Raw genomic sequence first — 26,919 nt, 5'->3', positions numbered from 1 at the left:
TTATATTGGTGAATCGGAAGAATATGGCGCAGCTCCTGTCCATGTTATCTTAGCGTCTTGCCATCTGAAAATAAATAGTGGGTATGTTTACATTCTTGTAGCGAAAACATAGGTTAAGAATGAATCAATTCCTCAATAAAAGTAGGGATAAGGGATAAAAAGTAGCCTATGTGCTAATCCAGAGTATAATCTAACAACAATAACAATAAAGATAAATCTATCTGATCAAATTGTATACAGATAGGATAAGCTGTTTTCGCATATAAGAGTAATCTTTCCATCCACACCTTAAAACTTTCGCGTTTATAATATTAGTAGGCTACTATCATCAAGATTTATAGTTTAAGACACACATAGGATATAATATGTTGGTATTTCTGGTGGAAATGTGTTTTATTTGTAATGTGAAAATCTCCGTCGTTTTGAATTAAATCTTCGTTTTCACAGTAATATTAATCTTCGGATTATTTCGACGAGAATTATGTGACATAAATCGAAGTATATACAAATAAATGGCCACCCATCTTATATTACCGATCTCAGAATATAAAAAGAGAAGTCCCATGTCCCCTAGTGGGGTATTGGGCAAATGATATACATCTGTTTCAATGATCCATTTTTATTTACGGACAAGTAGGCGACCCTTCTGTGTCCTGACAGAGACATTTTTTTCCGTGCGTCCCTACCGGGAATCGAACCCAACCCCTCGGTTCTATGCTCACGCGTTAACAACTGAACCAAGCAATCTTATAATATACTTTAATATACATTAATTACGACCTTATGTAAATTAGCAAACAGTTCAATTTAGGAACTCCACAAATTTGCATAGCAGCAAATAAATGTTCATATAGAGACGCTGAGGCAGACATCTTAACATTTTAGCGCGGATTCGTGTGCAGTCAACGCTGCCAAATATACGACTTCCTATTGCGAAATTGTGCTATGTTATACCTACCTGCTCCAATATACTGTGTAGTATTTCAAATACAGCTTACCGAAACAGCTAGGGGATTTAGTTCGGATTGTGTAAGTCTTTTGGATTATAAATGCTATCCTGCTAATGTTATAAACGCGAAAGTTTGTGAATATGGATGGATGGATGCTTGTTATGCTTTCACGAAAGAACCACTTAACGGATTTTAATGAAACTTTACAATAATATCACTTATACATCAGAATAAGACATGAGTTATATAAATACTTGCTATTGCCCGTGAGTGAAACCGTGCGGCACAGTCAGTCCTACTATCCTACAAGTCCTACTGATATTATAAATGCGAAAGTTTGTGAGGATGGCTGTATGTGTATGTGTGTGTTTGTTACTCTTTTGCGCAAAAACTGCTGAACCGATTGTAATGAAATTTACTATCTGTCTTACTAAATAGCTGGACAGCTGGATACGGGATACAGACTTACGCGGGTGAAACCGCCGGGCGCAGCTAGTGTAGTATAATTGTATGTAACTTAGGGAAGCGCGCTCTATTTCAGACTATATCTCGAGATCGTGGTGAAGCTTCCTTGTTGTTCATAAAAAAATATTCATGTATGTTAAGAGATCAGTGCTAGAACCTCTTTATTTTAATAACCCCGTCTTTGTACAATTTAAAAACTGTATTTGTTTTTTTTTCTATTTTAATTATTATGTATTGTACATAAAAAAATATATGAGATTTAAATATATTTTTTCGGTATAGACAAGAGAATCTGTTACAACAAAATTCTCTTTCGAAAAGTTTTTTTTTCTTTTTTCTCCAAAAATATTTAAAACACCCATCACCCAACTCCCTTAATAGACCACACCACATCCATATTAGCAAATACGAGGGATTTACTCGAACAATACAATAGGCTAGTCCCATACTTGGTATGGATCAGCTTCTCCAAGGGTGTAGCGCTGATGTCATCAGTCCGGAGAGGTCCAACGTCTTCGTGGGCCCGCGTGTCCACGTTCAGAAGCACGTGGCACCCGCCACATGTATAATAGTGAATGTCAAATCTATGGATAAATAGATTTTCAGTGTTAAAAATCACAGAGTGTCATCATCATCATCAGACATAGGCTGCGTGTGTGTTCCCACAGCTGGGACAGAGGCCTCCTGTGAGGGTCACAGACTGTGCAGGCAATTAATGAAACTTGGTATTTGATTCGTGCTAGGAACAAAATTCGGCTCATGTAGATGAATAATACCAGTAATTTGAAAGTCACAAAGAAACATTTTTTTTTAAAAGCAAATCGACCAGAAAAATCCATTGTCATAATATAAAAAGGTGAAGGGGTAAGGAAAAAGGAAAGGATTGACCAGTGGAAAGAAGAAATGGACTCGGGTGAGGAAAGGGAAACATGCCTCCGGCCCCCCACTTACCGTTGCATGCCGCTATTTCACGCAGGGTTTTCTGTGGGGGTGTGGGACATCCTCGGTACGAGCTGGGCAAAACGATAACAAAATGTATATAATAATTTAAACTTTATCTTGGCCTCCGACAATAAGAGCCTCCAATTGATCCTATCCTGCGCCACCTCTTGCCAGTTTTTAGTCTGGATGGAGTGAAAGACCTGCACTCCACCCAGACTCCATAATAATTTATATTTCACATAATTATCTACCTCCTTTCAGCATGATAGTTCCTCAACAATTCCCGGTTCGTGTTGAATAAAACGCCAAAATGTCCAGAACAGCTTGTTACCTGAAAAATAAGGATTAATTAGCTTATTCTTTATATTATTGATTTACTATATTGAAATATGAAATACTAGCTGTAACCCGCGACGTCACTCGCGTGGCTCCCGGCTATAAGTAACAATCATAAAAATAAAAAATCGCAGTGTTGTTGCGTAAAAAAAACAAACAAAAAGCACACCGCGGCGAGACATTCCTATATGAATTTGTGAAAGGAAATTATACCATAAATAAGCTATTATATATAAATTATAAGTCATTATAAATACATTACACATATATTATTTTGTCTATGTATCTTAGATACATAGACAAAAGATGGACATTAGAAACAACTACATGGAAAGGACCAAAGGGAAAAAGAAAAATTGGACGCCCTAAAAAAAGATGGATTGAGGATATAAAAAAAATAGCAGGTAATGAATGGAGAAAGATGGCAATGGATAGAGACATTTGGAAAAAGTTGGAGGAGGCCTATACCCGAGAAGGGGTTCCGATCAATGGAAGTGATTGAAGTTCATACACTAAAGGACTTAAGTAAATTAAATAAACAAAATAAATAAAAATAACTTAAACTTTAAATAACACATAGTAGCAGTAAAACATAAACAAGAAGTGTAATTTAATTTATATATATATATTTTTTTTTTTTTTTTTTATCGCATGTAACATTGTTTAAAAGTGTTGATTGGAAATAAAAAGGCTTTATTATTATTATTATTTATTATTATTATATATTATTTTATCCTGGTGCGATAGTGGAGAAGCCACAAATCACATCTTGTATAATTGTTATTTAGCTTCTGATTATTCGTGTATCATATAGCTATTTGGACTTTTATCATATATATGTTCCAAAAATAAAAATTAATATTTACCCATATAGGTAGGGCTGGTGTTTTCAATCGCGATCCAGGGTACTGATTGGACACATGGTTACTGACGGTATCATCCCCATTATACCATACAAGGAGTCCCACTGGGCTTCTGGATAGTACACCAAATTGGGGCATAGCCTATAATTTATAATATTTTATAGGTTACTATGGATGGATGATTTAAAATTTACAAAAAAAAATTACATTGAACATATTAAAACCTTAATATGATATAATTATGTTTAACATTCACCTAATTATATAATATCTACTTCTGTCAATTTGAAGGCGGTTTACCGCCTTATATATTAAATGCTAGCTGCGCCCCGCGGTTTCACTCGCGTAAGTCTGTATCCCGTAGGAATATCGGGATAAAAAGTTGCCTATATATTATTACAGTTATCCAACTATTTACGTACCAAATTTTATTGCAATCGGTTCAGCAGCTTTTGTATGAAATACTAACAAACATATGTATGTACACATACATCCATCCTCACTAACTTTCGCATTTATAATATTAGGAGAAAGTAGAATAGTATTAAAAGCTCTTAAATACAGATAGGTAATTTTATTTTTTCGGCTTTTGAGCCAATTTGCTCAATTTACATCCGCTATATAAACCTCCCGCTGCAACTTAGTTTAATACGACTGTAAATAGTTGTTTGTTTGTTTCTGTGTAATTGCTAGTGCTCTTGTTATTTGTTTGTTTTCTGATTAAGTACAAGCGCCTTTGAGAGTGCAAAAATTGACATTTCACTTATAAGTTACTAGCTGCACCCAGCGGTTTCACCCGCGTTAGTCCGTGTCCTGTACTAATATAGGGATAAAATGTTGCCTATATGTTATTCCAGTTGTCCAGCTGACTACGTACCAAATTTCTTTGCAATCGGTTCAGTAATTTTTTCGTGAAAGAGCAACAAACACACACACATTCTTACAAACTTTCGCATTCATAATATTAGTAAGATCGAAAAAACATTGTAGCTAAATACCTGAGTTGTAATGTCAGAAAAAATCTTACTCTGAAACTGGCATATTAAAGATACAAAAAAGAAAAAAATAGGAGCCGGAAGTCCGAATCCTTTACCCCACCCTTCCCAGTCAGTTCATCTATTCACGTCGCCGCTACTACGAGTTTAATGAAGCTTTACAATAATATAGCTTATACATCAAAATAAGATATGACCCTATATAAATATTTGCTATCACCCGATTCGGCCGCGGGTCAAACCGCGCGGCGCAGCTAGTATATTCATAAAATATGTTAAATTTTGACTGACAAGCTATTCAACACGTTCACAAGTCGAGAAAACTCATCCACCTCATAATCGATTTTATTTCTATGCTTTAAGTTTTATTTCGAAAAACACATTAAAAGGTAAAATTTATAACCAGAAGTTGTGAAGCCATTTACTCACATAATGATCTTCATCCCCAACATATTGCACACCATTGTGGAGGTAGGGGGTAGCACGACCGGTGAGCAGCAGAGTGGTAACGTTCAGGGATCCCTCTACTTGTGTGGACACTAAGTAGTTCTGCTTACCATCTAAGTCTTTTTTTATACTGAAACGTAAAACACTCATATGTAAAATTAGGAGAAAGCATAAAAATTGGTTCAATCTCTATATCAATATACCCTATTGCCTTCCACAATAAATGGGCTATCTAACATTGAAAGAAATTTTCAAATCAGATCAGTAGCTCCTGAGACTAGTGCGTTCAAACAAATAAACAAACTATTCAGCTTTACTATTAGTATAGATTTACATTGGTAAACAATTAACGGATAACCTATATTAATAAATAAAAGTGGTCTTTTTTAGCTTCACTTTGTTATGTGTCTGTTACCCACTCCTTTAGATTTGTTTATGACCCACTTCCTTTCGAGTGGTTCAAAATCGAGTCTAAAAGAGTAAGAGTAAGATGTATTTCTTTGAATGCACTTATCAACGATCGGTGATAATAACATCATAAGTTTATCATATTGTTCTGATTAGTATTGTCAGTATTGCGTAATCTCTTACGTCCTTACACTCCTTGTAAGATCAAGTGACAATATAGTTGGTTCTATCTTTAAAGCGTTTTTAATTTTATATTAAAACTATATTTATTGTGAAATAATCTAACACTAAGAATCGTTTATCGATAGCTTATATTTTAGCGTTACTCGCGTTTGTTTCCTTTTTCCAGATTAAATTACCATTATTCCGATATAAGCCCCAATAAATTCATCACAACTGAAGCATTTTTATCTTCGTTAATTAGTTTGCTTACTTTTCACAGCCTCTCGACAAGATGGCAGCATACAGCAGTAACAGCGCACCTGAGCCGTCTTCGGACTGAAACTAATTATTTTTTTTTAATTGAATTTACAATTTATAACCTTTACAAAAGCTGTGGTGGATCAGTGGAAAGACCTCGAATTTCAATTGAGGAGACAAGGGTTCAAGAACGGAGAAGCGTGTATGTAATCAGAGTTGCAGGGACTTTCCTACAACATTATGCTGAGCCAGAGCCTTTCTGCAGCCACAACGCACACATTTACATGTTTTTATTATGAGAAATCTGTACTTCAAAGCATTGTTCTTAAATTTTTTAATGTTTCTTTATTGTAATTGTTTTATGTTATTGTGTATGTTATGTGGTTGCAATAAATCTATTGTATTATAATTATTAAATAAAATTATTTTTGAATTAATGTACATATAATTATTCGGATCACCGCCTCGAAACGGTGAATAAAAACGTCGTGAGGAAACCGGCATGTCGAAGAATCAAAAGCTCGACTTCGTTCTGCCAAATCGCACTTGGCTAGCGTGGATTATGGCCAGAACCCTCATAGGAGGCCTGTGACCAGTGGTATGGTTTTAAAAGCTTACAATTTAAGGTACAGCAAATGAAATATAATAATATTTAAAATACTGTGGAGCTAAAATCTAAATACAAGTTTGAAGACAAATTATTTGTTTAAATTTAGAATTTTTTTACTCTTTCCACGAAATGTATTACCTATATAACAATCAAAAATCTACAATAAAGAAAGACGAATAAACAAATAAATAAGCAAGTGAAGGCAGTGCCGCATTTATATGTACTAGCGGTCCGCTCCCGCTTCGCCCGTGGTACATACATAGCCTTCCTCAATAAATGGGCTATCTAACACTGAAAAAATTTTTCAAATCAGACCAGCAGTTCCTGAGATTAGTGCCTTCAAACATATTAATAATAACATAAGGATAATTATCTAGATAGATTGAGTTACTCGAGAATTTTCCTAAGTTACGCTAAAAGCCTCCAAGTTCGAGATCTGTTGAAAGTTCGCGGCATTTTGTTGACAGGGCGCCTCTGGAGTTTTTAGGTGACGCGTCTTGCTTAATATGATGGATCAGTTTTGTAAAATTTGTAAGAATTTCAAGATACACTTTGAATTATCCTTATTGAATAAGAGTTCTGTATAGATATTTTATATGCACTTATAGGTTATTCAAACGAATGATTTATTTTGCGAACATTTGTCTTCTATCGTATTAAAGTTGTGTGTGTTACTGAGAAATAGTGATATCATATATTGTTTTAAATTATATTAAATACGCTAAACGTAGTGGTAAGATACTGTCGTCTTAGATACAGGTTTGTCCTTGTTTAGACGACTAGCATCCATAGTTATAAGTTTTTAGTTCAAGAATTGATGTCTCATATAAAATGTTAATATATGGTTTGGACTATGGATAAATAAACATTTTTAATATTATTATTATATACTATTTAAAACTTACATGAATTTTTGTGAAGAAGTTGAAGTTATTACTAGCTTCTTGCCGCCACTTTGCGCGCATAACCACACAAACAGTTTGAGGTTATTAACGTATTATAAAGTTCTAGTTCCTGCGACATTTCCGGAATAAGAACTACCCTTTCTCGGGCCTTAAACTATTATGCAAAATTTTATCTAAAACAGTTCGGTGGTTTATGAGTGAGGAAATGACAAACATACAGATATACAGAGTCACTTTCGCAATAATAAAATTAGTAAATTAGTAGTGATTTTAACGATATCAATACTTACCAAGTACAAATATCTCTTTATAAATATTTGTAGATCCTCGAGGCTTTTAAACTCGAACAAATGCAGCTAAATCGTACAACGATGCATCAATATAATTAAAAGATATTGTATTTTTTAAGGCTAACGCTAACAGCAGCACCTATGCGTTAACTTTTATATCTCAGACTTAAATTTTGATGAATTACTATATGAAATACTAGCAGCCGCGGTTTCACCCGTAGAAGTATCGGGATAAAAAGTTGACCATGTGTTATTCCAGTTGTCCAGCGTCCAGCCATTTCTGGCGTGAAAGAGTAACAAACATACATCAATCCTCACAAACTTTCGCATTTATAATATTAGTAGGATAAGATAGGACAAATGTTATTAATTTGATTTGGAAACCCCAAAAATGTAGAATCTCGTGTGTGACCGACGTTGCCTCGTTGAGGCGACGAATAAGTTTTTTTTAATAGTTACTAGCTTTTGCCCGCGATTTTGCACGCCTTAAATTCGCAGTAAAACCCTTTTCCCTCCCTTTTTTCTATGTTATTATACATAATAGCCTTCCCCTTGAATCACTCTATCTATGAAAAAGCTCATAAAAACCTCTTGCTTCATTATCAAGATTTAAGCATACAGACACACAGACAGCGGAAAGCTTTGTTTTATACTTTGTAGTGATATTCGTTAACCTACCCACCTTCTCAGTAATTCCATCCTGATAATAGTTTGAACTATGCTGCACGTATGTGGAATCCGTCGGCAAGGCCAAGGTAGCTCGAGGGTCGGTGCCGTGACCCGCGCACCGCCAGACGACCTCGCTGCAAGCACGCCAGATGGCTTCCTCCTGTCTCTCCTCCGAGGGCCGCAGGTAGCTAATCATGGAAGTTATGTATTTATTTGAAAGAAAGACAAGTCTAGCGTGACCTTTGTGGCAGATAAGGTTTAAGGAATAGATATAATTTTCTGCCTGTATTACTGCAGATATGGTTGATTTCAACATAAAACGTTCCAGATCTCGGTTATTATAAAGCGACAAAAAATTCGCATTGGACTGAATAAAAGCCAACATCATTCCTATATATGTTATAGTGTAGTTGGATTCGTGATTCATTTTTAAACACTCTTCATTATTATTATTTTAATCTCTTCTATGTATAGACACTGTTATCTCTGTTTTCTGTATAGATTTGTTGTCTCAGTGAGCAATGCACTGAAGTGAAATTAACTTTAAGTCCAAAACCCTTTCCTTATCCCTCCCAATTCCTTTATTTCCTCCATTAATCCTCTTATTATGTCTTAAAAAGAAAAATTGGCAATTTATTGACAAAACGTCTTCAAATGTTTATGGGCGGTGCTGGTGGCTTACCATCCGACCCACCAGCTTCTTTGCCAACCACCACATTGTTTAAAGATATCCAACTACTATATAAATCGGGGGTTTCTCATTACGTGCATGCTAAAAGTCAATTAATAAACCAATCTATACAAAAATCTCGTCTATGAAATGCATATTGAAGGAGTTTGAAGGAATTTTTCAGTGTATAAAAATGACTGTTCAGTATCGTAGAATACCATAGCACGGATTTATGCCCCAGCACATGGCGTGTCGGAGAAATATGATCGGTATTATGGGTCCGCGGTGTTCGCGGGGGCTATTCTGAATAACGACATTTGTATCTAGTAATTTTTGAAAATATTCATAATATAATAAACGATAACATCGAATAGCTAATCACACTAATATTTTAAATGTGAAAGTTTGTTTGTTTGGATATTTGTCCGTCAACCACTCTGAAACTACTAACCGGATTTTAAGCTGACTTGGGCGATAGGATACTTTTTATCCCGATTAAATGCCCCCTTGGAATAAAACAGAAACCTTAATATCCGGGACGAGCGTGTAGTGTTTAATAAAGTTTATCAAATATTCGACCCTTTACCTGATGTTATATAGCTGAAAACCTTCCTCAATTAATGGGCTGTCTAACACTGAAATAAATTTTCAAATCGGACCAGTAGTACCCGAGATTAGAGCGTTCAACCAAACAAACTCGTCTTCATATTAGTATTAATTCATCATCATCATGTTCCCACAGCTGGGACACAGGCCTCCTATGAGTGTTCAGGCCATAATCCACCACGCTGGCCAAGTGCGGGTTGGCAGATGTTACATGTCGTCGAACTTTTGATTCTTGGACATGTGGTTGACGGTTACCTCACGATGTTTTCCTTTTAGTTAAGTTTAGTATAAATTATACCTACTAGGTATATTTATTTTATTCTAATTCTAACGTAGCTATAGACTATCGTCGACACAACGACATCGTTCCAACGATATTCAGAATAACACCCGCGTATGTTTGTTATACAGGGTGTGATTTTGAAAGGGGACGCTAGTAATTTTAGTCTGTCATACCACAAACATTGGGATATCGCAACTAGCAGTCGCGTAAAATATTGGCCACGGGCTGTCGTTAAAAATGTGCGAACGAGCTTTTTATCAAGTTGCGTTGGAAAAAGGGACGAATATTTAGTATTATGTTTCGCTTTTAATGATTTAGCGTAACATCAAGTAGCAGAATACATACCGTCGCTGCCTTCAAAATTTTAATTATTTTATTCTTTCTATTGCGGACAAATAACAATACTGAGAAATTTTGAAAGAATAGAAAATATAAATTTAACAAAGGCCGCGTTCCATCGACACAATATTGTAATCATTGAAATAATGTTTCGTATTTGACGTTTGTTTGTAATTAAGAACCATCACAACCAGATCCTTTAGGCACATAAATCCGAAAGAGTAGAAGAAATTCGCTTACTGTGGCGGGATCACGGGTGGCCGAGAGGCTAGGCGTTGCTACGGTTTGGTAAAAAATGCGGGTTCGAATCCCGCCTCGTGATCAAATTTTTTCTATTCTTTCAAAATTTCTCATTTATAAACCATTTCAATGCCATAAAACTAAAAATTAAAAATAACAATACTTATAATTTTACCTGTCTGGCGGCTCCGTAGATTTATTGTCTTTTGTGATCGGCCGGGAATCGAACAGAAGCCATTTGATGATGTGAGCTTGAAGAGCGGACAGCAATGACCTGGTGCCATTACGAGCAGCTGCGAGGCCGTAGGCTAAAAGATCAACATAAAGATTAAAAAAAAGCTTTGATATCAAAGAAGCTGTTTATTAGTGTATGCACATATCTACATATTGTAAAAGTTAACCTGAACATTTTTTATGTTTGTATCGTTTTCACACAAAAATCACTGGACCTATTTCAAAAATTCTTTCACCATTAGTACTGCAACTTCACTGAGTAACATAGTCTATATATATAAACCACGGGCGAAGCGGGTTCTTACAGCTAGTTATTTATATGAGTACAATGTCGTGTATAAAAAGTAAAAAAAATCCTTACATAAAATTTATTTATGTAATAAATTCTACGTCATATGTCAAATTAAAACTCAAACGTCATGGCTCAACTTCGATTATTTATTAACATCACGAAATGGCGCTGGGTTAATCCTATTCTCAGTTGGATCGCATAATACCTAGAGGCTGTTCGGCAGGTCGCATAACAAGCGGTGTGTGTATCCACTCTCCTCTCGGTGGGCAGGACGAGGTGCCGAATGCTGTCACTCGCAACTCCTGGACAGACGTGTGTTATATTATGTGTATGTATGTTATGTCATACCTATACTAATGTCAAATTATAAGATATCCTATCCAAAGGTGTTTAAAAAAACCAAAAAGGATCAAATCTTTATAGAATAATTATAATTTCTTCGTAATAAACTAATTTGAAACTAAATATATTTAAATTAATCCGCATTCAATTAATTTACTTATTTTAACAAAGCTGCGATTTAACATCATGATAGCAAAAATCTAAAATAAATGTAGTTTTAAGAAACTAAAAAAGTCGTTTTAAAAGTTCGTTTTAAAAATCCACTAAATTGTCATCCCTGCTTTTATGCAGAGTATACGTAAGTAAGGAAATTATTTACATCTGGCGATCCTAATCAAAATAAATAAGTGTACAAAGTTTGAATTAAATATGTTTAAAGTCACACAAATTCTAGGTTAAAGACGGCGGTTACAAACACAAATACGATCACACAGGATAAGCTAATATGAGCGTAAATACGCTATGAATCTCTTTTTTCTTTCTCCAAAACGAGAACCCCTCTCGCTTTGGAGAACGTCGGGTAAACGCCTCAAAACTAAATTTGGATAGAGGCAAAACAATTCAGCACATTCAGAATTCGGTTTGTAAAATATATATAAATAGATATTAATTGAGCTCATTATTAATACACAATTTAAAAGCAACTCCATCTTTCTATATAAGAAACAACTCTTATATTTTTCACTACATTTTAAAGTTGTTGAGTTTAACTATATATTAAAATTGTGAATATAATTTCACACTAACTTGAATCATTAAAATAAGTTACTTACCGTAGCCAATTCTTCAGTTATTGGAGTTCCACCCACCACTGCAGGTCTGGCCCCCACTAGGATGCGGTTCCTTGCGTACATAACTCTTTCTAGAAAGAATAGAAGAAAATTTAATGTAAATATCTTAAGTTTTCGAGTCTTTTTCATCATTCTTGTATTTTAATAGTATCTTGTTACACATAATGTATTATATTAGATCATATTTTCAGTAAAATGCAATCTTCGGGTAGAAATAATTTACAGTAACAGTGTAGTTGTATGCTATATAAGATTTTATATAAGAAAGTTACAATGATTAATCAATGACATCTCAAAAGTACGGGTAATAAAGAAATATACAATTAGTTTCTAGCTTTAAAGAAATACAATTATATATTATTTGAAATATTTAAAGGGTTGAAAAAATTTGATCGCGAGGCGGGATATGAATCCGCTTTTTTCGCTGTTACGCGATGACGAGCCTCTGGGCCATCCATGATCACGCCTTAGCAATCGAATTTCTTCTACCCTTTCGGTCTATACCCTAGGTACTAGGGGCACACCACGCTATCTATTGACATAATAATTATTAATTACCATCATTTTTACATCATTATACTGTAATCATTGCAATAGTATTACATAGTAGCTTTTGCCCGCGGCTTCGCACGCGATAAATTCAGGGAAGTTTAATAAATGTTATCATACACATAAAGTTTCCTCTTGAATCGCTCTATCTATTAAACAACCGCATCAAAATCCGTTGCGTAGTCCTAAAGATTTAAGCATACATATGGACACAGGGTCAGACAGAGAAAGTGACTTATCCTATGTAGTGATTTGCAGAGACTTTTTAAATACTTAATACTATTTAGTTTTAAATATTTAAAAAGTTAAAGTTCTTATCGAAGAAAATTTAAGGGTAATAAAGTATAATATAATTTCTTGAGTAAAGACTGTAATCCGATTAAAATGGCGATTATGTTTAAGTTTATAAGTTGAAAGAACAATCAACAACCTCTACTTAGTGTACTTATTAGATTGAGATACGAAATTGCTATAAGCGGCTAAAAAATTAAGAATATTTTACATCTATACTACTGTACATACGAAAGTCGGTTTGTATGTTTATATCGTAAAACTTTACCCATTTGGATTAAATTTGATATTTAAATAGACTAACGATCTAATTGGATAATAATTTAGACTTTATCGTTAACATATTTATAAATATACCGAAGATCTTTGGGGAAATGGTCCCTGGGTTATATAGGACTACCACTGCAATAGTGGACTACCAACTAAACTTTATGCGAGTGTCTTTTTCCTCACCCTTCCCAATCCATTCCTTCGTTCCAGTCATCAATTCTTTCTTTATCATTCACCCTTTAACGCAAAAGTAAAAGCAGGTAACGCATTTATAACGTCCCCACCTCTGCTAATATTTATGGGCGGTGGTGATCGCTTACGATCAGGCGAACCACCAGCACCAGTTGCTGCATAAAGAACGTCACTGCATCTCTTCGAATCTTCGCGCTACGTATTTTACGTATAGACCAGCATCATGTCTACAAGATAGTACACAAAATAATACATAGCCTTCTGACGTACCATAAAATTCCTCTTGATAAGTTCCCAGTACGTGTTTCCTTAACATTATTTGCATTCACGGAGCATGTGTTTTTATTAAATTTGTTGTTGATATTTATAATTAATCGACATACACTTTATTTAATTAGCTGCGTAAAACATAAAATCTGTGTTTCAATTCATTTTTTCCGTATTTAGTTAAATGTAATTAAGTTTTTATTATTTAATGAATATTATTAAATATAAAACTTAGAAAAAGTAAATAATTAATGTTTGGAAAACCAAAAGAAAATAATAAAACGTATTAATGAAATCATTTTACTGTTTATAAAATTGAAAGATCCTTTAAGATATTTCTGTTTAATAATTATGTAATGAAAAGCTTAAAATCATTATCTATAACTAGCTGCGCCCCGCGGTTTCACCCGCGTAAGTCCGTATCCCGTAGGAATATCAGGATAAAAAGTTGCCTATATGTTATTCCAGCTGTCCAGCTATCTACGTACCAAATTTCATTGCAATCGGTTCTGTAGTTTTTGCGTGAAAGAGCAACAAACACACACACACATCCTTATAAACTGTCGCATTTATAATATTAGTAGGATTTGCGATAACTTTAATAGAAATTCAAAAGAAATTTCGAATTTAAATAATAACTGAATTTAAACATCGAACGCCATTCTAAACGACTTTTCTAAAATTCATTCTCGACTGCCAGTTATCGGTTCAAAAAAAATTTAAACAGCAACATGCGTTTACACAGGTGTATACGTCAAACACTGTATATAAACTGCTTGCTTTCCGATATTGAGGCGTGAAATAGATTCAAAGTGAATACGATTTTGCTTCGTGTAAACTGCATAAGTGATGGCTTTGATGGTTCCGACAAGGTTGAAAGATTTATTATTAAATGCGATATAATGGTATTTCCTGGCGCGGGCATGCGGTAGTTCCTAGAAGGTACCTAGAAGATACCAAGAAGGTATCTACATCGTAAAATGGGACCAAATTACAAAAGAAACATATCAAACACAATAAGAATCACGCCGTTCGGTTGAAAACGGAGTAATCGAAAACAAAAAAAATATATGCAAGTTGAAAATTACCCTCCTTTTTGGGAGCGTCGGTTAAAAATGAGTAAAAAATATTTTAACGCATCCCAATTTTAGGATAAACACAGAAAATTATGCTTATCAAAGTTTAAAGAGTACGGATAAATTTCATCTTACTTATTTAGGGGCTTTAGGGGCCCTTATTATAGGGGCTATAGATTTGATCCCTGGTTCATCACAGCAAAAACCCGTGAACGAACCTTGGCGTAATCATAAAATGTTCGTTTTTTAATATGGTAAGGCATGGAATTAAATTATCTCTTTACTGAACAAAATTAATTAGATACGTCTGCTCTATAAGGGGACACAACAATTTTTTATCTATTATAATATTACAAAGAGAATAAAATTGTATATAAGTATGTTTGTAATATATTCACACAAAGAGTGTTGAACCGATTTCGAAAATTCTTTCACCATTAGCTAGCTGTAATTGCACTGAGAGATAAAATAATAATAATAAAATTTATTGTGACCAAAAAGGATACAAACATAGATATATATGTGCTACCGGGAAAGCTGGTGCAAAGAGCTAGGTTACTTATAAAACTTTCTCCAGCTTACGTTACGTTTAAAAAGCTTTGGAACGATCTCCTGCGGTGTTCCCGAAAAATTACAACATTGGGGTCTTCAAGAACAGAGATAGATTATTCTCTGGATTAGCATACAGTCTATTTTTTTCCGGATTCCAGGCGAGTGAAGCCGCGGGTTACAGCTAATAATTTATATATCATCCTTGTTATTTTTATAAATGCAAAGGTGTATCTATTTGTCTTTCCTTCACGTCGCAGTTACGTAATTTTGTCATGTGATTTTTATGTCTGGAGATAGTTAGGAGGCAAGAGCGATGTGCTACAGTTAACTGATGTGAAACATCTCATTCCGATGAGAATATCTATACCAACGTGGGGGAAAATTCGAAAGTATACGTATCGCCTAGCACTAAACGTAGCCAGTAACACACGGTCTATTTTCACCACACATGCATGTAAAAATCTCTAATATAATCCATAAAGCCACTAAAGAAGTAATCAAAACACTTGCTAAATAAAAAGCTAATCAAAACATACCCATTGTCGCTGATGGAACTGTAATTGGCTATCACTGTAATGAAATACGTCAAACCATGGTAGGTGGTAAACAGTAAGTGATGGCTGCATGAAGCCAGTGCAAGCCCTCAAGGCCACAGCTAATAGTCATTGTGTACTCGTGCAAGGCCGTTTCGAGTTCTTAATCATGTGTTAGAGGGTTGAATTCTACATAATTATAATGAGGCGTTATTCTGGAGATATCCTGAGTGGCGTGCTGGTATGGGGTATTATTCTATTTCCATGGAAGTTTATTTGTATTTATTGTTACTTATATTGCTTGTTTGATCGTTAGGTGTGGATTACATTCTTGTAATTTAAACACAATCGATATGCAACAGAATGCCGGAGAATCTTAAATGATCAATAAGTTTTTCTTATCAATACTGGTTCAAAAGGGGAAAAATTTCTAATGGACGGGCATTGTCTTTTATTGTATTTTGGATTGGAAATAGTCTTCAAGGATATGAAATTGGAATTAAAACAAAACATAAGAACGAACGAAACGAACAAACGAAATGGTTTCGTTCGGTGACTGGGGGCCGCAGCCTTCTCCTTATCATTCCCAGGCCTTTTTATTTATATGGTAGTCTAGAAGAGATCGCTACCTAGCAATAAGACTGCTATTTCTACATGTTCTCTCTTTTGTTTGTGTTTTATCTATGTTTTCCTGTAAATTCTTATGTGCAATAAAGTGTTATCTATCTATCTATCTATCCTGTCCTTAATTCCTTCTGCCAGTTATTATTTACAACACTTAAAATTGTATGTGTGTCTTTATGGGCTGAGGAAGCGCTTATAATCAGGTGACCTAACAGTTCCTTCATGGAGAATTCGCGATAACAACAGTAATGCAATAATCGTATTTGGGGATAATATATTTACAACTAGCGGTCCCCACCGGCTTGGCCTGTGGTGCGTATATTGCCTATAGTTCTCTGGCACGTAGAACATATCTAACGGCGAGGGAATTTTTTAAATAAGTTCAGTAATTCCTGAGATACGTGAGTTCAAACAAACAAAGAAACTTTTAATCTTCGTATCATTAGTATAGATATATAGACGATTATACATAGTACATAGATTCTAAAGTTGCAACGCTAAACCAAATATCCCTCGTTCCATCTTCAAATAAACTCCACACTAACCTATATGCCATTTCTCAATATATCTAGAAAATTCCTATCCAATGTCAACAGAATATTCTTATCCAATTTCAGGTATCGCCAACATATTGCCATTACCACGTGAAACCCAATTTTACTAGAAAATTGTTACATCGTCTGCATCGAGTCAATATCGGCACCTACTTTAAAGGAAATTAGTCTTTTATTTATAGACGCCTACATTCGTGAGCGGTTGCAATATAAACCGCGGCCATATTTCAAAATGGCGGCGTTCGATTTTTGAAATAACGTCAGTTCGCGCGCGTGATTTACGTGTAGCTTGTGATTCGTTCCGTTTGTTGGTGATATGCTGACCTGTATGAAATAGAAAAGTGTATTTGCGCGTTTTTAAGCGAGCCTTTTTAATATTATAGTGTAAGAATCATGTAAAGATTACCTTTTCCCTTTAATTTTCGATACACGTCCCAGTCCATTCCTTCTTTCCAGTCGTCAATCCTTTCCTTTTCCTTTGCCTCTTAAAAGCGCACACACATTCGTAGAAGCAATACTACACTCATCACATAAAAAAACCTTAGTTTCCAATTGCGTTTTTGTTTAAATTATATATATTATATTATAACATAATATGAAAGATTGATTAGATTACAAATTACTAATACATAATACATAATCTTTTCTTTATTTTTCGTTATTTGTTGTTAAAAGCGCAAAAATGTTTGAATTTCCCAATAAATCAATATTTTAAATCAACTGAGATGTTGCTTTTCGAGTTTTAAATATATCTCAAGTTCATAGTTCGTTTAGTTGTCACTAGATGGCGTTGTGTGAAAAATTTAGGAGTGTGCTGTTTGAAAAGTTGAATCGAATTATTCTTTTGTTCCTGGAATAAAAAAAATGGAACAAATAAACATCTAAAATTATTGTCAAATTATATGATAGTTTAGAAATTAAAGACATAACCGTAAGAATTTTTTTAAAAGCCGATGCCTCCCATAGGTTCCCGTTTAAATTTGTGCTAATTCTGACAATTTGGAAGTGAGTATTTTTTTGTTTGAAACAGTTATGGCAAACACGTTCTTATTCTTCTTATCACAAGGTCTAGAAACGTTTTTCCAACAACAGAATGGCATTTGAAATAATCTGTTACAATCATCAGCCCTTATATGTTCCCACTGCTGGGACACAGGCCTTCTATGAGGGTTCAGGCCATAATTCATACATCATCATCCATCTGTTATAATCTTTTTTATATATATAAAATTCTCGTGTCACAGTTTTCGTTGCCATACTCCTCCGAAACGGCTTGACCGATTCCTCTGAAATTTGGTAAGCATATTGGGTAGGTCTGAGAATCGGCCAACATCTATTTTTTATCCCGATATTCCTACGGGATACGGACTTACGCGGGTGAAACCGCGGGGCGCAGCTAGTATACTATATTATTCTCGTTTGAAAACAGAAGACATACAATTTCGTTAACATCAGGGCAGCACCGATTTCCCAACCTGGCTCTACGCCAGCCTAGTGGTCACTCAGTTCAGCTTTGTTGACAGATGCTTCAGCATACTAGCAATCTGCTCGGCTTCTCACGGGTGCAATTGTCCATGTACATTAGATTTATCTATCTAAAAAGCCCGGAACAAAATCCGTTGTATAGTTTAGTTAAGGTGGACGATTATGAAGGTTTTTTATAGATTACGTATGATATGGAAACTGATTCTAAAACATTAGTTCCAGAATAATATATGCAATAGAAATACTGGCATAGTTCGTAGAAACCGCGGGGCATAGCTAGTCTAAAGTATATTACGATTAAATTTATATTATAATGCCCAATAATTTTTGACATAATTGAAGCAAGGAATAGTGGTCTTCAACAAAAACTGAGCTACCCTATTATTTTTCGAATTAGATCAAATTATATTATTATTAGAAGTCATCAAAATCAGTTCTCCTAGTTAAAAGTACTTACTTGAGGAAAGCAATGTACAAAGTACAAACCTTAAAATTTTTTAAGTCGGTGAATATTAACTGTATATTATATATGATATGGTTTAATTGATAGGTGTCTAAATTGGAATTAAACAGTGCTTTAATTGGAACTCTAAAAATAAGCGTATATCTCATAAAACAAATGTATAGTATCTAAATCTATAGCCTATAAAGTTTGCCTGCATCAATATGCATGGTGCACGGGAATATATACCTAATGACAACTCAATTGCACATGATCGTACTATAACATTTAACGTCTCAATAAAGACTAGAACAGCGTGAACAATTTATCTTTATGAGCTTCCTGAGCGCGTTGTTACACAAACTATTTATGGACTGTGGTTTAATATCATCACTGGGAGATAAAAATTTAAGTAAATAACGGGACACGCTAGTTTTATAGTGATGGGATAAATGTAAAAGTTTGTTTTGAACTTAAGATGTTTACGCTTTAACTTTACATTTTGAATGTGGGAGTGGAGTACGCATCGGCACAAATTGGGGCGAACTGGGGAAACCCTCACAGAAGATCGTCAAATCTGCATGAAATACCACTGCGTTTTTCCTACAATACACGGGTACCACCAGAAAGACCCAGTCCTTTGGAAGGCTTACGTGGGGACACAGATCCAACACGCAGAGGCCCTTTAGAGAGTTTTAATGTGATGGGGGACATCGTTATTATTATTACAATATTTCCCTATTGTCATATCATCACATCATCATCATCATCAGCCCATATATGTTCCCACTTCTGGGACACAAGCCTCCGAGCGTATAAGCCATAATTCACCACGCTAGCCAAGTGCAGGTTGGCAGATGTCACATGTCGTTGAACTTTTGATTTTTGGACGTTATCCACATGCGTACTTATATGAATTGAAAGATCAATTTATTTCCATCATGAATGCCCGACTTATCGATTTTAAGTCCGAGGTTTTCACCAATGAGCTGGTAGCTAAAGCTGCTTTTATTATACAATATTTATTTGTTTTAAGTGAAATATGAAGGCATTCTGTTTCAAAACAATATGCATATATTGTAATCAAATAAACAATACAATTTAGCTAGATAAGAGGTTAGGGCTGTAAAATTATTATCGCTACGTTAATTTGGCAGTCAGCCCGTGGACACAGCGATTTGCGATAAGCCGGGAGGGCAATTCATTATAATTGTGTTTTATTCTTTGCAAATGAACAAGCATAGATAAGGGACTTTATAGGTTTTGTGTATGATACGCCTTCTGAAAGTGTCAATCTATATTTGTCCTAGTATTTTCTTGTGTTTGGTTTCACGCGAGTATTATACATTTAGAAATTAAAAACTTTTCAACGGATTTTAAACGCGATTTATTCATTATATTATTAACCCGACGTTTCGAACACTTTGCAGCGAGCGTGGTCACGGGGAGACTGGATAAATCGCGGGAGAATAAATCGCGTTTAAAATCCGTTGAAAAGTTTTTAATTTCTAAATATATTTGTCCTTGTAAAATAATGTTGTTGATGTAAAAATGAGTTTCTTATCATAATTTCATCACTACATAGTATAAAACAAAGTCGCTTTCTCTGTCCCTATATCACCATGTATGTAAATCTTTAAAACTACGCAACGGATTATGCGGTTTTTTATCAGATAGAGTGATTCAAGAGGAAGGTTTATATGTAAAATAAATTAAATATGATATATAATCTATTAAGCTACTCCGTATTTAACGCGTGCGAAGCCGCCGGCAAAAGCTAGTATATGATAGGAATCTTTGAAACTTTTTTGCACAAATCTACTATATTCCTGAAAGACTGTGGTTGACTTTGAATTTGTACAAACATCTCTAAACGTAAAATTTGTAATAATATCATATTGATTGTTAAATCCTTTTTTTTGGATTCCTTACCCGAAGGATAAAAAGGGACCCTATTTCACCAGACGATATCTCATCAACGAAGACAGACAGATGAAACTACGAGAGACGTTTATTTATTTTGCCGATGTAACAAAAAAAAACAAAGATTTGAGGTTAAGCAACGGTGGGCATGGTCATGAATTGGATGGGTAACTTATTTGTACGCAACAGTATGGCTGTAGCGAGTCCCACACGGACAGAATTTTATTTTGTAATTACACAGTTCGAGAAATGTAGCAAGAAACAATCAATGCACCTATTATAATAAAATCATTTTGTTCCAGTAAAAATAAAGTTTGTTAGTTTTAAAATTTAAACAAACATTTTAAACAATAGTAAAAAGACCAGATGGGCGATTCAACAGTCAACTGGGCATATCTTAATCACCACAAATTCACGCTTAACAAATTAAACATTCAGTAATAAATAAAAAACTTACCGTCACTCACTCTTCCCAGCTCCGGTGACAAGAGGAGCAATCTCTTTTCCACTTCTACGCTTTTCACACTCTTATCGTCTCTTATCGCTTCATATTTCATATTATTATGAGATGTCGGTGTTTTATTGTACACAAGAAATTTTGTTAGTTGGTCCATTCTAATCTAGCTAATCTAAAAAGCGATATATACAATTTTTGTCCATAAATACTACAGCAGAAGTTTAAATTAAAACATTGAATCTACTTAAATTGAAGTAAAAGCGAATTACGAATAATGAAAAAAAATTATGCTTTAATCTTATAGCTATAATCTTTTAACCATCTTTTCATTATATATTTTGATACTTACAAAAGGAGATTGTGTGAATAATTTTAAAATAAAACGTTTTGTTGGTCCTCAAAGAGTTAATAATACACTCAGGAGTAGGGAAGGAGGAGGTAAATATAATATGGTTGCCTGATTTGGGTATGAATTTTGAAATATTAAAAGGTAAATTTAATTTTTAGTTTTATAGCATTGAAATGCTTTATAAATGAGAAATTTTGAAAGGGGTGGGGTGCCCCTTAGGCACATGAAACCGAAAGAGTAGAAGAAAATCGATTACTGTGGCAGGATCACGGGTGGCCGAGAGGCTAGGCGTTGCTACGGTTAGGCAAGAAACGCAGGTTCGAATCCTGCCTCGTGATCAAATTTTTTCTATTCTTTCAAAATTATCTATTCTCATAGTAAAAGGTAATTAAATAACACTTAGATATTCCATAAAACTATACATTATCCTCAGAGTTTTTAACTTTTACATACTTATATTCGTATATAGTCTGGAGTGTCCATGTTAACTTTTATGTAATAACTAGCTAAAACGAGAGCGAGCAAACGCTGTTCTGCCTTACGCTTATTATTGATGGGTATTAAAAATAGATGTTGGCTTATTCTCCGGCATTCCCGAAATACACACAAAATTTCATGATATTCGGTCCAGCAATTTCAGAGAAGTATGGTAACTAACATTGTGACACGAGAATTTTATACATATAGAGATAATAACAAAGAGGTAAAGAAAAACGTTACAAATCGGCACACGGTTTTTTTTTGTTATTTTTTTCTTAATATTTTTATTTTATTTGAAAATATCAACTCAATGTGTGTTCTAGTTACTGATTTTTACACGCTTTTTATTAGCTTCACCTGTATGTTTGTTTGTAACCGACTTCTTTGGGCGCGATTTTGACTCACTTTAAACGACCAGATTTCGTTCAAACTTTGTAGATTTATTGAGGACCGATGACAATACACTAATTTGATAAAATTATTCCATTTTTCAATTTGCAAAATATGATAAAAGCGTGTTTTTCAGTTTTTTTAACTATTACAATATATTATTTATGCCAGGGCGGGCAACTGATCTGATGGTAAGCGATGACCACCGACAGTGAACATTGCAGAGATCGCAGTGCAGTGAAACCTCAGCAAATGCGTTGCCACATCTTCGCAGAACGGATAATTGACATGGGGAATAGAGGAATGGACATATTGTTGTATATATTGTATTATTGTTGTGAATAATGCCTTATAATAAAGGTTATTGTTTCAGTAGATATTAATTATACCGGAAGATTAGTGAGAGATGTTTAAACTGAAAGGTATATATATAGGACTAGCTGCACCCCGCGGTTTTACCCACTTAAGTCCATATCCCGTAGGAATATCGGGATAAAAAGTTTCCTATATGTTATTCCAGTTGTCCAGCTGTCTACGTACCAAATTTCATTGCAATCGGTTCAGTATTTTTTGCGTGAATGAGCAACAAAAAATCACACATCCTTACAAACTTTCGCATTTATAATATTAGTAGGATAAGACACTCTATTCTCATAATAATTGTGTGTTTAAAGTAGATCCTTAATATATGTCCTAATCCCCAAAATTTACATAGTGTTATATGGATAAGAACTCCCGCTACCGAAGACAAATCACGTTGAAGAGATACCGGAGTGGTGGCAGTCATAGCAAGGGAGCTGTCCGCTCTGTGCATTCGTATAAGTCGGTTAAATTACTCATCATTATTTATACATCACTAGCAACTCGCCTCGGCTTCGCACGGGTGGCTTAATACATGAAATATACATAAACTTTCCACTCAAATCACTCTGTCTATTAAAAGAAACCCCTTTTAAATCTATTGCGTTATTTTAAATATCTTAGCCAACAGACACACAGACGGCGGACACCGACTTTGTATACTAGTAGTAATATTAATTTCTTTCATTATATATAATCTCCAAGAATCTCAGTCTCGAGTTGCATGGCTATTTGTCCAGTCACACTGTATTATGTTTCAATTGACAAAGAATTAATGATAAATATTGGATAGTTTATATGGTGATAAGAAAAACTATACGAAGTGGATTTTGGATGACAGACTCGTTTAAGTACGACGTACGTTTAAGACGTGTAGAATACGCGAGCAAAACCGTGGCAAAAACTAGTGTTCTAATAAAGATAAGTGATCTATCAAGTCACTAAAATCTAGGCTAAGTTAACGGCGGAATTAGACACATTAGACAAAAAATGTAATCTCATTGAAATCTAGGCTACGTAACTTCTAAATTAAGCAAGCTAGGTGATTGATGAATGCTTTTTATGTCTTAAAAACTGGCCAAGTCCGAATTGTAGGAAACTATTTTTTCTATATATACATAACTATCTATTTGTGTCCTATTTATAAATAAATAGCACAAGTAGTGAGACTCACTGTTGTTTTTTCTCTTATTATCTTTTCTAAAAAAGTAGTAATATCTTAAAGTTAAATCCTTCTCATGTTATAAATGCGAAAGAGTGTTTGTTTGTCATCACGTCGCAACGGAGTGTTGATATGATTATTTTAGTCGGGAAGCTATGAGGCATGTCACTCGCTATCCAAAGTCCCAGGAGTGTCCATGGACTTCGCGGGCTATGAGCAAAATGTTGAAATATATATTTATCAAATACTAGCTGTATAGAGCGCTTTACCATGCCAGGGGGGTTGGTAATGTCTGTAAAATATAGAAAGAATATAAAAAATAAATGGATTAGTTTAACTTCCTACTAATCCATTTATAATAAATGAATCCCTACTTCCCTTGGTCACGCCATTACGCGTGACCGGCTGGACCGATTTCAACAATTCTTTCACAATTAGAAAGCTGCAACTTCATTGCGTGAAATAGGCAGTATATGTACCATGGGAGAAGTCAGGGCGAAGAGCTAGTACTAAATAAATAAACATAATTCCAAAGGTTAAAATGAAGACGATACGCTATTTCTAGCGATTTTTAGAGACCATAAAGATAATGGTTTTCGTTGGTATAAAACACGCCAAAAGTGCACGTGCGAATGCATCGTGCAGATTGCATTTGAACTTCAGAGTTGAATAACATTATATCACCTTTGAAAAGTAAAGTTCACCTGTGTACTAATTGTTGTTTGATAAATAAACAAATACGACCGTACTATGAAAAGAAATTCGCGCGTGTGTTTCTTTGTGTGTACGTGGGAGAGGGTATGTGTGCGTACTTTATTATAACGCTTGAAGAGATATTAAATTATTTTTCAGATACTTAACCTAAATACACAGATAATAATTTAAAATCACTATCTTTCAATATCTTTTAGCTATATAAAGATAAAAAATTCATGAAACTTCTGGCGTCAGCGCCGACCTGGCCTGGCTGGTGGTGCCGTCCGCGCGATCACAGCAAGCACATATGACGCATACACTTCGTTCCCTTAATGAGATAGCTTTTCTAACGGACATATTTTGTTGCACTTTGGGTGAATTCACGCGAGTAGCATTGTATGTTATATGCTATAAGAATAAGTTAGCCTAAATTGTTTTTTCGTTCTATTTATTGTAATGTTATATAAATGTAAAAACCTCTATCAAATTGGAAATAATTGTACTGATAGTGTATATTACATGTGTTTTTAAATAAAAAAATAAATAAATATTGAAAATGAATTCACAATGAATGTAAGTACAATCAGCGTACAACTATTAAATCATTTTATCATAGGTATGCAGCTATCGAAATGATTAAAAAAATTATTTTATGCCAAAGGATTTACAAACATAAAAACTTATAAATTTGGATTAAGGTTATACGTGGACTAGGTCTGGCGGTTTTAACTTCGTAGTACATGTTACTTTATAGCTTTTTTTGTGGTGTTCATAGCCTATAGCCTTCCATCATACTGATAGGCGATTGTGCTTCGATACTCCATAAGCTTTTGTAGTTGAACTGATTTACATATAATGTTTCAACCCAATTAACAAGTTTTGAATAAATGACAGAGACAGGACTCAAATTTCAGATAGACAGACTAAAAAACCAAATACGTTAAACAGAACATATTGTCCGTCTAAAAGATACATTTGCTTACGAAATATCTATGAGGCTTGTCAGATATAGGAAAATACATGAATGGGAAATTCATAACCGAAGCCCTTCGTCCTTAGTTGTAGCCGAAAGAAAATGTCCCAAATTCTATCGCATTTTGCACTCTCCGCCCATGTTATGTAGATTTCGTGGTCGTGAAATATTTTTGACGAAAACTCGAATATCGAAGTAACGATAAAAGGGATCTTCTGTAATGAAAATGTAGGGAACTATGTACCCAATAATGTATATATTTTATGTTAGTAGAGTTGTTCACTGTCTATACAGTTATAGTTTAATTTGTTTTGTGAAAAAAAACGCATTTTTCTGCAAACAGATTAAATGGTGTATTATAAAATATATAAGTGAACAATGTACATTTTGTTGTTAATCCTAAATTAATTAATTACTTTCAATATTCAGTGGTAAATCTGTAATTTTACCAGTTTATTTCATAAATAAATGTTATTTTACAGGAATATGAGCGAATCTTTTGGTTTATAATTTCATTGTTTTTAAAAACGCTGATCAATTATTATATTATTTATGCAATTTAGTTTGATACAAATTTCAACAATGTTGTTTTATGATGCTAATTGAATTGAATTCTCTATCATATATATTATTGCTATATTTTATATCAAATGCAAATAAATAAATATAAAAAAAAATATATACAAAAAAAAATATAAAGACAATATTTTTTTATGTAGTGTTTTTTTTTGCTTATTATCTTTTACAATCCCTATCTATAATTATCAGTTACAAATACGAAAGTAACTCTGTCTCTCTAGTCTTTATGACTGAGCCACTGAACCGATTTAGATGAAATTTGTCTTGGACACAGTTTGTGATCCTAAAGAGGATAGAGGATAGTTTTTAGCCCGTAAATAGTACGAGAACGAGAACCATGCGAAGGATACCCTGGTACTGTCTTTTTCTTTGACGCCTAGTCAAGGTGCGGAAGCAGGCGAAGCTGCGGAATTAGTCACGATATTAACCAATACTGTTCCGTTGCGACGTGAAAGAAAAACCCCCAAGCAAACAACCTTTGCATTCATGATATTAGTGAGGATTCATAAAATTACCAAAATGGTTTTATGTAATTTTTAAGCAAGCTCACTAACCTGTATTCATTTTCAATGAAACGTCAGCGATATTCGACTCTGTTTTATCAACACTCTGCGCCAT

At 34.3% G+C, this 26,919-nt stretch overlaps 1 protein-coding gene across 1 annotated transcript; it reads right to left on the bottom strand.

Moving 5' to 3' along the window:
• Positions 1 to 26,919, bottom strand: LOC119829863 (inactive ubiquitin carboxyl-terminal hydrolase MINDY-4B). The gene is made up of 12 exons (XM_038352562.1): positions 26,856 to 26,919; positions 12,080 to 12,168; positions 11,170 to 11,266; positions 10,614 to 10,746; positions 8,314 to 8,488; positions 7,632 to 7,697; positions 5,840 to 5,910; positions 4,981 to 5,128; positions 3,560 to 3,697; positions 2,609 to 2,688; positions 1,865 to 1,999; positions 1 to 64 (listed from the first exon to the last, which is right to left on the bottom strand). Exons 1-12 carry the CDS (start codon positions 26,917 to 26,919, stop codon positions 1 to 3), a joined length of 1,260 nt encoding a protein of 419 aa, XP_038208490.1.

Source organism: Zerene cesonia, chromosome 11 (assembly GCF_012273895.1).
Source record: "Zerene cesonia ecotype Mississippi chromosome 11, Zerene_cesonia_1.1, whole genome shotgun sequence".
In the NCBI taxonomy this organism is placed as follows: domain Eukaryota; kingdom Metazoa; phylum Arthropoda; class Insecta; order Lepidoptera; family Pieridae; genus Zerene; species Zerene cesonia.
Note: the sequence above shows the minus strand (reverse complement) of the source record. Positions and strands in the feature narration are given on the sequence as shown.

Bases quoted from the DNA above. Each gene is read 5' to 3' on its own strand.
- LOC119829863 (XM_038352562.1), bottom strand. From the start codon at position 26,919: ATGGCGCAGAGTGTTGATAAAACAGAGTCGAATATCGCTGACGTTTCA. The intron at 10,747-11,169 runs GTATTATGCGAT...TTGATCTTTTAG, and splicing joins ACCTGCCGAACAGCCTCTAG to CCTACGGCCTCGCAGCTGCT. The intron at 3,698-4,980 runs GTGAGTAAATGG...TATAAATTATAG, and splicing joins TTGGGGATGAAGATCATTAT to GCTATGCCCCAATTTGGTGT.